Source organism: Notamacropus eugenii, chromosome 6 (assembly GCF_028372415.1).
Source record: "Notamacropus eugenii isolate mMacEug1 chromosome 6, mMacEug1.pri_v2, whole genome shotgun sequence".
NCBI lineage: Eukaryota > Metazoa > Chordata > Mammalia > Diprotodontia > Macropodidae > Notamacropus > Notamacropus eugenii.
This window is the reverse complement of record NC_092877.1, coordinates 48,582,299-48,594,874: the sequence shown is the minus strand read 5'-3', so window position 1 is coordinate 48,594,874 and position 12,576 is coordinate 48,582,299. Positions and strand designations below refer to the sequence as shown.

At 39.2% G+C, this 12,576-nt stretch overlaps 1 protein-coding gene and 1 long non-coding RNA gene across 16 annotated transcripts in view; one reads left to right on the top strand and one right to left on the bottom strand.

Annotated features, from left to right (window-relative positions):
- Positions 1–11,221, bottom strand: part of LOC140510982 (uncharacterized) — a 38,885-nt gene extending 27,664 nt beyond the window's left edge. Inside the window, exon 1 of the long non-coding RNA XR_011969403.1 lies at positions 11,141–11,221. This is a non-coding gene — a long non-coding RNA (uncharacterized lncRNA). The remainder of the gene's footprint in view (positions 1–11,140) is intronic.
- The window catches only part of CTBP1 (C-terminal binding protein 1), a 456,292-nt gene that overhangs the window by 216,721 nt on the left and 226,995 nt on the right, over positions 1–12,576 (top strand). Inside the window, exon 1 of one of the 15 annotated variants that reach the window (XM_072619942.1) lies at positions 11,401–11,570. The exons of 12 other annotated variants lie outside the window; for them this stretch is intronic. Coding sequence is in view for 2 of the 3 variants with exons in the window: in XM_072619950.1 (XP_072476051.1) it covers positions 11,564–11,570 (7 nt within the window). In the remaining variant the exon portion in view is untranslated. Of the gene's footprint in view, positions 1–11,400; positions 11,571–12,576 lie in introns of those variants that run through there. 2 more of the 15 variants (XM_072619950.1, XM_072619945.1) reach the window with 2 other exon arrangements.

Here is a 12,576-nt window from a genome sequence, read left to right as displayed (position 1 = left end):
AATCAATGAGAGGGTGGACAAGGGAGTAGGCTGAAAGCCTTCAGCTCCTCCTGCTGAGAACGTGGCCTGATGAGACTCCCCTACCTCCAGCTATCTGAACAGAAGATCCATCTCCACCCAGACTACTTGAGTTGAACTAGGGTTAGAATCCACCTAGATTAGATTCTCTTTACCCTTTAATCAGAAATAAACTCTCCCAGTTGAGTGGAGTCCTGCCCAAGATAGAGGAAAATGTTCCTGGAGAATTAGGCCAGTCTCATCAGCCTTGTACTTAAGAGACTGATTGACCTAGAGGGACTAACTCTATTTGTATCTTTTTTTTGGTAATTTCTTATTTTATTTTATTTTTAATAGTACTTAATTTTTCCAAATTGTATGTAAAGACAATTTTAACCTTCATTTTTATAAGATTTTGAGTTCCAAATTTTTCTCCCTCCCCCTCCCCCCTTTTTAAAATGGTAAGCAATTTGATATTGCTATCTGTGGGCAATCATGTAAATCATATTTCCATACTAGTTAACAGTTGTGAAAGAAGAAACAGACCAAAGGAAAATAACCACAAAAAAAAAAATAAAGTGAAAAAAGTTTGCTTTGATCTATATTCCGAGTCCATTGGTTCTTTATCTAGATGGGGATAGCATTTTACATTATGAGTAATTTGTAATCAGAGGAATGAATCTTTAAATGAGGAAGTAAAAAGAGGGAAAAAAACCTGGACCCCAATATTAGTAATTGAGTATTTATAGAAAAATAATGAATTTCTCTTATTCCTCCCTTTGATTCTTTTAAAGATGCAGTCTCTCCTTAATGAATTACTAAGAGATATGACAAATGCTTCATCAAGGGTTTTTAACTGTGAAGGTTATGATGGGAAACAATGTAAGAGAGGGAGAGAGAGATTGAGTGGGATGCTGACTTGAACCATTGAAGTCAGTCCTCTTTAGTAAGCTGACATTACAGATAAAAGCACAGGAGGAAAAAGTAAATAGTAGAAAAATGTAAAATTGCCCATTTCATTGGTCTATCATATCTTAAGACTCAGATGTCTCATCTTGTACAGCTCTCTGGTTCTCTAGAGATCTTATTCTCTTAGGCACTCTGGAATGGGTGGGACTTCAGAGCAGCTTCTAGCAGTTCAGGAAACTTATGGAGATCCCCCTTCCTGCTAAAATCTCTTACAAAATTGATCTAAATACAATTTTAAAGGTTTTTTTTGTTGTTTTGCTTTGTTTTTGCCAATAACCAGATCAAAAAGTGAGAGGTGACCTACTCTGTGTTACTGTTAGAACATCAAATTTTTTGGATTACCCTGTTGTTATGTTGATATATCCCAAAACCGAAAAATTAGAAAACTCTGAACCTAATTTTCATACTGGCATTGTTTATTGTTGTTGTTGTTGTGTTTGTCCTTTGTCCTTGAAGAGGACCATGACATCAAGATGATAACATGACTTGCAGTTGACTTTGATTTGAGTAAAGGAGGGCTGTGCAAGGTCACCAACCTTACTTTCTTCTCCTGAGCCTTTTATGTACAAGGAACTATGACCTTAAGCAATGAGTAAGATATTTCAGATATCTTGCATTATAGGGGATGATAGAGAGAGGACATTAGATTGGCAGGGTGGGGTCAAAGGAGTTTTTTGGAGTTTTTATTTGTTTTTTGGTAGAGGATAAAGGAGCCTTGAGTCCATGTTCAGGGAAACATACATTAAACATCTAGTGTGAAAGCACCCTCTTTAGGTCTTACAGGAGATGACCAAATTGAGATAGTAGGGTCTCTGCCCTCAAGGACTCTACAAGGATCTAAAGGAGAGAAGCTAGTAGAGAAGAAAAGGTTGAAAATGAGGGAGGAGATTTTCTTGGATGTTCTTTAGAAAAGGTGTAAGTTACATGGAAAGAACAGTGAAACTTATTTATCAGTCATAACTAAACCATCATCAAATACTGTTACATGGGGCCATTCTTTAGGACACAGGAGTAAAAGTTGTAATACAGAATCTTGTTTTGTAATGAGATTTTTACCTGTTACCATGTGTACGTATCTCATTATGTTTCTATATTTTTCCTATGGTGTAGATTTCTAGAACAATTGATTATTGTTGGGAATACTGAAATCCAGAGGGGTTAAGGGACCTCCTTCTTATTGCTCTGTAACCAAAATTATAACCTTCCTGGGAAATAGGGTCATATGTCTGAGATTATCCATTTGTAATGCCTAGGAGTCTCTGAGCCTTTATATATACATCTGTGAATGTGCTAGATTAAAAAGTCTGTCTGAATTGGTTCCTTCTCACTTAATTTAGCTTCTTTGTCTCTATGCAAATAAAGTTTTTTGTGGTCCAGTATATCTTTTTTTTTATAATGTCAAAAGTATGCTGCTGGAAGAGTGTTCTAATCTGCAACCCTCTCTCCTGTCTTCCCCCAATCTTAAGGCATTATCAAATAAAAAGAGCTTTGTATTCTTAAAAAGCTGATCTTATAAATGTGAATATTTTTTATTTTGTAAACAGAGGGAAAAATAAAGGGTTGATTTTCAATTCCTGATCTTTTTTACTTTCCTGGGAGATGACTGCAGCATGCTATGTAACCTAATGACTCATGCAGCCATCAAGATAGGTAGCTAGGATGTAGACTCATTAGATACTTTGTATCTTTGCTGTGCTTCTCAGATGTTTGTCTCAAGATAGGTTTTCCATTATTCAATAATAGAAGACATCAAAGAAAAAAATCTGAAATCTGGGAACCATGTTCTCTTTAGGATAGCTTTATAATAATGTTTATATATGTGTGCATATACACACATATATACATATACACATGTATGTGCACACACATATACAATAAATTTTGCCCATTATCTTTCCTTGTAAAATGTAAGTGTCTTGAGGAAAGGGATAGTTTTAGTCAGTCAGCAAGCCTCCTATGTACCAGAAACTATGCTGAAATGATGAGGATAGATAGAAAGGCAAAAATAAAGTCTTTGCCCTTAAGGAGCTGATATTTTAATGGATGACCTGTAAATACCTAGATATAGACTAGTTATCAAAACAGTAGGTAGAAGGTAATCTGAAAGGGGAAAGGTAGTTGAACTAGGAAAGACCTCCTGCAGACGGGGATGGGGGGGGAGTGTAGGGGATTTGACCTGAGTCCAGACGTGAGGAGGGAGAGCATTGCAGGTATGGAACACAGTCAGTGCAAAGAACCACAGATGACAGAAAGCATCATCTAGGAGTCACTTTGGCAATTGGTTGACAATTGGAGTGAAGCGCAGGGAAACTTGATCCAGAGAGATTAATCATTAGAATGCAGTTGCAATAGTTCAGATAATGAGAACTTTGAATTTTCTTAAAAAGTAACACCATGGAAATTCTAGAGCAGCAGAAGCCACAAAAGACAGAGTGAAAGAGATTTCCAGCCCAAGATAGCCTAGAAGACTGACAGGAAAGGTGTCAGAGTGGAGTGTAGCCCAGCCGGGGCCACCTGGCACAGCACGTACAGGACTAGAGTAGGCTTCAGGGCACTAATTATAGGCAGCAACTGTAGTTCCCAGATTCCTCAACCCATGAATGCAAAAGGTCAGTGAGAAAGCTCTTTCACCTAGGTGAGAAGGGAGCAGGGTCCTCCCCTAGCCCTAGCCCCAGGCAGGCCTAGGCAGCCCCAGGCAGCAGCAGCAGTGTCCATTCTTGGAACCTTTGGCTTAAAGACCCTGGGGGAATTAAGCAACTGATCTGTATCTCAGCCCTGAGTGGCAGCCCTGGGGTGAGGAAGAGCTGTGTGGTGGAGCTGGTGGAAGCTCTGAAGAGGGAATTCTTCTCACAGATCCTGGGCAGAAAAGCTCGTCTCCCAGACGAGAGCGCAGGCCAGGAGAAGAGTAAACTCCTCTCCCTTGATTGTGCCACCTTGGAGGAACTGAGAACTTACAGGTCCCTAGAGTATACCCTTCTCTTGACAAAGGACTCAAAAGTCAAGGAGCTGAGAAAATACCCCAAAAAGGGAAAAAAAATAAGACTACTGAAGGTTAATTTCCTGGTGAACAGGTATTTTCTTCCATCCCTCCAGATGAGGAAGAACAATGCATACCATCAGAGAAAGACATAAAAGTCAAGACTTCTGCATCCAAAATCTCCAAAATAAATATGCAATGGTCTCAGGCCATGGAAGAGCTCAAAAAGGATTTTGAAAATCAAGTAAGAGAGGTGGAGGAAAAATTGGGAAGAGAAATGAGAGACATGCAAGTAAAGCATGAAAAACAAGTAAAAAGCTTGATAAAGGAGACTCAAAAAAAAATGCTGAAGAAAATAATACCTTTAAAAATAGACTAACTCAAATGACAAAAGAGGTCCAAAAAGTCAATGAGGAGAAGAATGCTTTAAAAACAGAATTAGCCACATGGAAAAGGAGGTTCAAAAGCTCACTGAAGAAAATAGTTCTTTAAAAATTAGAATGGAGCAGATGGAAGCTAATGACCATATGAGAAACCAAGAAATTACAAAACCAAAAGAATGAAAAAATAGAAGACAGTATGAAGTATCTCACTGGAAAAACTGACCTGGAAAAAAGACCCAGGAGAGACAATTTAAAAATTATGGGACTACCTGAAAGCCATGATGAAAAAAAGAGCTTAGACATCACCTTTCATGAAATTATCAAGGAAAACTGCCCTGATATTCTATAACCAGAGGGTAAAATAAATATTGAAAGAATCCACTGATCACCTCCTGAAAGAGATCCAAAAAGAAAAACTTTATAGCCAAATTCCAGAGTTCCTAGGTCAAGGGGAAAATATTGGAAGCATCCAGAAAGAAACAGTTTGAGTATTGTGAAAATACAATCAGAATTCCATAAGATCTAGCAGCTTCTACATTAAGGTGTCAAAAGGCTTGGAGTATGATATTCCAGAAGTCAATGGAACTAGGATTAAAACCAAGAATCACCTACCCAGCAGAACTGAATATAATACTTCAGGGGAAAAAATGGTCATTCAGTGAGATAGAGGACTTTCAAGCATTCTTGATGAAAAGACCAGAGTTGAAAAGAAAATTTGACTTTCAAACACAAGAATGAAGAGAAGCATGAAAAGGTAAACAGGAAAGAGAAATCATAAGAGACTTACTAAAGTTGAACTGTTTAAATTCTTACATGGAAAGATAATATTTATAACTTTTGAGACTTTTCTCAGTATTTGAGTAGTTGGAGGGATTTTATACATACACACACACACACATATAGACAGAGGGCACAGGTTGAGTTGAATAGGAAGGGATGATATCTTAAAAAATAAAATTAAGGGGTGAGAGAGGAATATATTGGGAAGAGAAAGGGAGAAATGGAATGGGGCAAGAAAAAGGGTTTTCAATGGAGGGGAAAAGGGGGGAGGTGAGAGGGGAAAAGTGAAGCTCACTCTCATCACATTTGGCTTAAGGAGGGATCAATTTGTATGAAAATCTATCTTACACTACAGGAAAGTAGGGGAGAAGGGGATAAGTGGTGTGGGGAGGGATGACAGAAAGGAGGGCAAATGGGAGGAGGGAATAATTAGAAGTAAACACTTTAGGGGAGGGACAAGGTCAAAAGAGAGAACAGAGTAAATAGCAGGCAGAACAGGATGGAGGACAATATAGTTAGTCTTTCACAACATGACTATTATGGAGGTCTTTTGTATAACTATACATGTATAGCCTATATTGAATTGCTTATCTTCTCAGTGGGGATGGGTGGGGAGACAGGAAGGGAGAGAAGTTGGAACTCAAAGCTTTAGGAATGAATGTTGAGAATTGTTTTTGCATACAACTGGGAAATAAGAAATACAGGTAATGGGGTATACAAATCTAGCTTGCCCTACAAGAAAAGAGAGAAGATGGGGATAAGGGAAGGGAGGGGTAATCAGAGTGCATGGTGTTTTGGGGTGGGGGAGGGGAAAGATGAGGAGAAAATTTGAAACTTAAAATCTCGTGGAAATGAATGTTGAAAACTAAAAATAAATAAATATATTAAACACAAAAATAAAATAAAACAAAAAAGTAACACTATGCTTTTAAAATATATACTTTATTGATATCTTTTGTTCATCTATATCTTTGATGTGCATTTCCCAATATATGCACCTTCACCTCTCTCAGAGATACCTATTCTTCATAATAAAGAATAAAAAAGAAAAAGAAAACCAGCTAAGCAAAACTAATCAACACATCAAAAAATTCTATTCTATACAATGTTTCACACCCATAGTTCCTTTCATCTGCAGAGAGGCAGAGAGGTATCATCTTTCTTTGGGGGCAAACTTTTGTTCCATATAATTGCACAGCATTCAGTTTCTATTGTTTTGGTGTTCTTTTGATTTACACTGTTATAGTCATTGTATCTGGTTTTCCTAGTTCTGCTTACTTCACTTTTGTTTTCATTCACATGTCTTTCTAGGCTTTTTTGTATTTATTATATTCATTATTTCTTACAGTGTAGTAATAGTCCTCTACATGTCCCTACTGTTGGGGTTGATGATCAAGATTAGACTGAAAGGTTCAGATAGTCAGAAGGTGTCTTCTTGGACATAGTACCGTCTCTTGCTAGGTATAATAGTAACTCCTCATGCAAAATACTTACAAATTAGTTTTGCTCTAAGAGACTATTATAAACTTAGATTAGGTAATTTTTAAAAATTTCTTTCTAAATAGGAATTTTAAGTGAGACTGGCTAATAAAGGCAAGGTAGAAGAACATTTGCATTTGTGTTTTAAGATTCCTGAACATCAATATTTAGTCCTGGAAATGGAGTGTGACTCTATATTTATAACCTTCTATTAGCGCCTTTCCTTTTTGGAACTGGGCATGTTAACAAATACTTGAGTGATATGTGTCTTTGATGCTCTTCAGAATTCTCTTTCCATCTAAGAATCACATTTGCTAAGATTATATTTTAACTTACCTTAGAAATTGACAAAAACAAGAAAAATGTTTTGTCTTTCTGTACTGTTAACTAAGTACTGTGAGGTAAAACACTAAATAGAACCTGACTTCAAAAATATAATGCATAATTCTCAGACTCTGAGAACTGACTTGAGACTGCTTACCACTAAAAAGAGCAGGTAGAAGTTGGGATTTTGTAACAAAGGAAAGCAGGTGAGTGTTTAAGTTGTTGAGATGTGCATTCATCTGTGCTTCATACTTTTACCTTCACAGTTGAAATATACGGTGCCCTAGCCTGTGTCACTTTTAACAAGTTTACCAACAAGAATCACTTGCTTGCTATGTTGCATTTAGAAGAATAAACATAATAGGAAGTAGCAAGTGCTCTGGATGGACTGGACATCATGCCTGCTGGAGTGCTTAATACCTTTCTGGGTTTCTATTCTCTTCCCTTTTAAGTGACAAGGTTAGACAAAGTGATCTCTCAGTTTCCTTTCAGCTCTACATCCGTGATCCTATGATCCTAAGATCTGGTTGTTGTCATTGAGAGTTAAGGAAGTAAATCTAGGGTTGATAGAAAGAAAAACCTTCCTACAGTTAGAACCATCCAAAAATGGAATGGGCTGCCTCATCTGCATCATGGGGGTCTTCATTTTCAGGTTCAATTTCAATAAAGCATCAGTTCATTCAGTGGCAGGATTCCAAATGCTGAACTGGAGTGACCCTTAAAGGGCAGTTCCTGCCTTTTATCAATGAGAATGCTGAAGACCAGGGAGTGAAATGATTTGCCCAAAGCCACACAAGGACTAAGCATTATAGATGAAAAACTATAGCCAGAGATGTAAAAGGGCTCACTTGCTTATAATTACATAGGGATCAGGCAATAGAGCCAGGATTTGAACCCAGGTCCCCAGGCTTCAAATCTAGTTTTCTTTTCACTATAAAATGCTATGGGTATATTTACAATATTCCCAGAAGAAATTGAAGCACCTCTTTTGTGTTGACTTTTAGTCTTTCATTTATTTTTAAAATGCTTGACTCATTTTGCCTTTACTTTACAACCATTTCCAGTTGGGAACCCCTGTCTAACTCTAGAGTGAATCCTTCCTTGTTACTACTACCAATAATAAATAATTAAACAAATGTGATTCACTAACAATTGGTTAAATATTCTGTTATAGTAGACCTCCCTCTCCCTCCAACCTCTCTATTGAGGAAGGAGATATTTCATTACCAGTTTGCAAATTTCTGTTTCTACGCCAGTTGCCAAATCATAGATAAAATAAATCAGATTAAATTACTCCATTTTTTATATCTTACTAATGAGGAAACTGAAGCTTAGAGTTTGCAAGTATACCTGAAGTCATAGAGCTCAGAATAGAACCCAGATGCCCTCTCAGCTAAGGGCATATGTGCCCCCTATATCTCACAAAAGTAATTGGGAAATGAGATGGGGGATGTGCTCATAAAAAGATTAAAAGGTTAGAAAGCAATATCTGTAAAATGACAACTGAGAAATTGTAACCTGAGCTAATGTGTTCAGGGTCATTCTAAAATCTTATATTAAAGCTTTCTTTGATATTTTCCTATATTTCTCAAACTACTTTTTTTAGTTGTTTGTAGAAAAAATTTACCTCTTCCTTCAACACCTTTCCATGGCTTGAATGAGGCAACACCAGAGGTAGCCTCTTTTCTGTTGCACAGCAACCTCACTTGGTAAAGTGTTTCTCTAGGTCAGTTTTAGAGGAGATGTAATAGTAATTTCACTTTGTGAACAAAGGAGGCCTTTTCAAAATCCATATCATAGAATTAAAAGAGGTGGACCTTTATGCAAACAACAGTCAATAGTTATATAGGTCTTGTAAAATGCTGTCCAAATGTGGACTTCCATGTTGATAAAATGACCTTTAAGAGCAAGTCCTGTCTTACAGGAGTGAATTCCTCACCTTAGTAAAGATTTGACCTATATCACCTATCTAGAAAAGCTCTTCTCCACTGATAAATTCTAGAGCCCTTCTCAAACACAGCCCATTTAGTCCTGTTTCATAAAGTTTTCCACTATTATTCGGAAGTCATCATTTTGCCTATTTGGACGCTGGGAGATTTTCAAGGATGTTGTTATTGTCACAATGTGGACCAGCCACTTCAATACAGTTCAAGAGAGCTGAGAGCTCTGCTACAGGGTAGTAGCCTTGGTAATACCTGGAAGCATCCAAGAAAATTTTCCTAATTTAGGAAAAGGATAATATTTACATTATTGTACTTCACCCATTTTCACTAAAACACACACACACACACACACACACACACACACACATACCCCTTGTATGTCCCTTTTGGTAGAGTGGAGGACTCTACAAAGTTAGTGTTGCTGTACATCATACATACACGTGGCACAGGCTCCAAAAATCTGCTGAGTAGGATGGCTGAGGAGGGGGTGGAATTGGGTATGGTTTGGGAGATGGAGATTAGGATAAATTAAATGGGAGGCTAGGTCAAAAAAAATTATGCTATCAAAATGTTTATGATGATAGCATTTTTTTTCTTAAACCTCTTCAAGTGAATAGATGTTATACTCTTCAGGTACAAATATTGATCCTGTACACTTTCATACATATTTTCTTTACAGTTGTTGTAGTAGGAAAAATATTTAAACCAGTCAGTGATGATCTCTATTGATAATGTCAGATTATTTAAAAATGTAATTTGCTCTGTGGTGACTCCTAATGATGGGAATAATAAATAAAAATCTACTTTTATCAGTAAGATCCAAAGATGTTATTAAAAGTAATTTCCAACACAAAGGACTGGAAAGAAAATAATTACTGTGGATCCAATAGCAGATTCTCTAAGCCCCCATTCCGGGCTTTTTTTGTTGTTTTGGTTGACGCTTGTAAAACATGTTTATAGACTGTGTCAGCAATGTTCTTCCCCAGTTGCTGTTGCAAAGACTATTTTTGCCGTTTATCACAAAATGCCAGATTTACTCAGCATGTAATTTAATCTTATGCTTGGAAGCTTCCATGTTACTTAGTTATCATGAAATTATTCTTTAATAAAAATGTATGCTTTGTGATCTATATTTTATTAATTTGGCAAGTCACTCTATTGATTGTCACAAATGCCATGAATGTATCATTTGTCACAGTTATTGGTTGCCTGTCAGCACCAGAGAGTACTTGGCTTGTGGGGCTTCTTAGAAATGTCTGTCTTGATCTGCAAAGGAAAATCTTTTGTACTGCAAGTTGTTAATAAAAAGCCTGTTTTATCATCACTCTTTTCTTTGTACAGTAGCATATCCGTGTAACTTGAGTTTTGCAAAAAGGGGTGGCATATGAAGGAAGATCAGGGATTGGATTCTAGAATTTCTAGAATTGTGCATGTCATTACACATTAGATCTCCTTTTGTTTCCAAAACTCAGGTAAATTGTGAAATTGTGATAAACACAAACATTATATATGTGTGGGGATTTGTATGTGTGTGTCAGTGAGTGTGTAATATAGATCTGTACATTCAGATTGGATTTGTCTATTTTAAACTGGCAAGCTTAGAAAAAAAGTATTTACAGGTTTTTTTAGAACTAGCTATTAACCTTGGAGTTTCTTAAAGAGAAGAAAACTCCTTTTGGAAACTCATTTCCTAACATCAAGGCCATGGATATGATATGTTAGAATAATAGCATTTTATCCTAAACTACTTGTCTTTCTTAACATGAAACTAAGACAGGGAATATATTATTTATTTCACAAGATCATTATTTAGTTTGCAAATTAACCACTGGTTCAAAATATTTTTTAAAATTTTAATATTGGTTTCAAAGGAAAATTGAATTTGTAATAATCAGCAAGAGGTCTTGTGCAGAATATTCACATGCTTATGTTTTGATCGTGGTGGTTAACAAAGTGCGTACTGGGGTCACTAGACAGGAAGCCCCCCAAGGGACTACTCAGTGTCTAACAGTTGTTTATTACAGTAGAGGTAGCTGTCTGACGAGGGTAGCATTCTAATGAAGTGCTCTTCAGCCCGAATTTTGTTTTTTTGGGGGGTGGCGGAGGTGGTTGCTTTTTGCTGTGAGTGAAGGTCTCTAAGAATGGCCTTTGGGAATTTCCACCTATGTTTACCTCTCTGACACCAAGGGGCAAGCAACATTCATTTCTGTATCGGAGACCCTACACTTAAGGCAGCCCTTGGGCAGCCTGTGCCCTCCTGACACCTGTATATAGAGCTTTTTACATACCTATGCATGCTAGGTCCCACGGAGTCAGCCGTCTCTTCTCGCTCCTTCCGCCCAACCCGGGACTCCACCTCCATCCCACCCCACCCCAAACCTAGGGGGAAATGGGGGGTGGGGGGGCGGCTCACTGCTTGCGATGGGCGGGGCCAGGAACCTTTCTTCCCTCCCCTGATTGTAACCTCCCTCCTTTCCTATAGGGTTTGGGGTGGGGTGGGGGAAGCGGGGGACATGTGTGTTTCAGACCCCGCCCCTGGCCTTGGGCTGTCCGATTTAGTGGTGAGGTAGGAGGTGGTTGGATGGCATCCCCTGGCAGCGCCCGATGAATGGCCAGCCTGGAATGCTTGTACCTTCTCATTGGTTCATAGCCTCCCTGCTTCATATTTTCCTGAGCACTAGCACATTCTGGTTGAAAAACTGAAGGTGGGGATGCAAGGTTTGTAATTCTTTTTTCCTTTTCCTTGAATTGTTCCCCGAAATAAGGCGCTAGGACCCTGCTCTCGGCTCCCCGTAGGGCCCCACATTTGCTTTAGGGGTCCGCCTGCGGGGGCTGGGAGAGGCCTTGGGAGGGCCAGGGGTGGCCTCGTGCGGAGCCCCGAAAAGGCAGAATCACCCCCACCCCCCAGTGCCCCAATCGCTCGCCACAGCTGCAGACTAGAGTCCCAGCAGCGGCCGCAGCGCAGGTTCCGGCAGGGCCAGGAGAGATAGAGGCTGGTGCAGAGGGGAGCCCGGCGCTGAGCTGTTCCCGAACCGGCCTGCTGCTTTCTGCCTCCCTGAACTCAGAGGCTTGGGGTGCTTTGCCTCAAATGACCCAGGCTGGCTTGCTTACTCCTGGAGATTCCAGGATGCGGGAGTATTTGCTGTGTCTGTGGTCAGGCTCTGCTTGATGAAGGGATTCTTTGTTGTAGGAATAAAAACCCTTTATGTAAATACCCCAGAGGGGAGATACAAAGGCTATTGTTCTTCCAAGCTTGTGCCCAGAACCTGCCTCTAGGCAGAGCTTCGAGCTTCTGTATTAGTTTCCTGCCTTCTTCCTTGAGAGGGAAAGGGAAAGTGCCTTCCTAAAATGGACCATGCCAGTGGCTCTCTGCTGCTTAACAGTGATAGTGGCAAGCAGGGTTAGCGCCATCCTGAGCCAGGCCAGCTCCTCAGCCTTGCTCTCCAGGTGAACTGATCAGCATGGCAGCCAGTCCTGGGCTTCCTGCTGCCAGCCCTGCTCCAGCCACCTGGTGGGCCTGGGTGCTCATAACTCTTTCGGTAGGGCTTGTCACTGGCATTTGGTTTCGACTGTGGTAGCTGGTATCAGTGATTAACGCTGAGATTCTAAAGTGAAATTTGTCAAAATGGTCCTCTTATATGTCATCCAAAACCTGTGATCGTTTTCCTTCTGCCGGAGCAAAATATGTTCAGCAGATTTACAGAAAAGATACGTTTTCCACTTT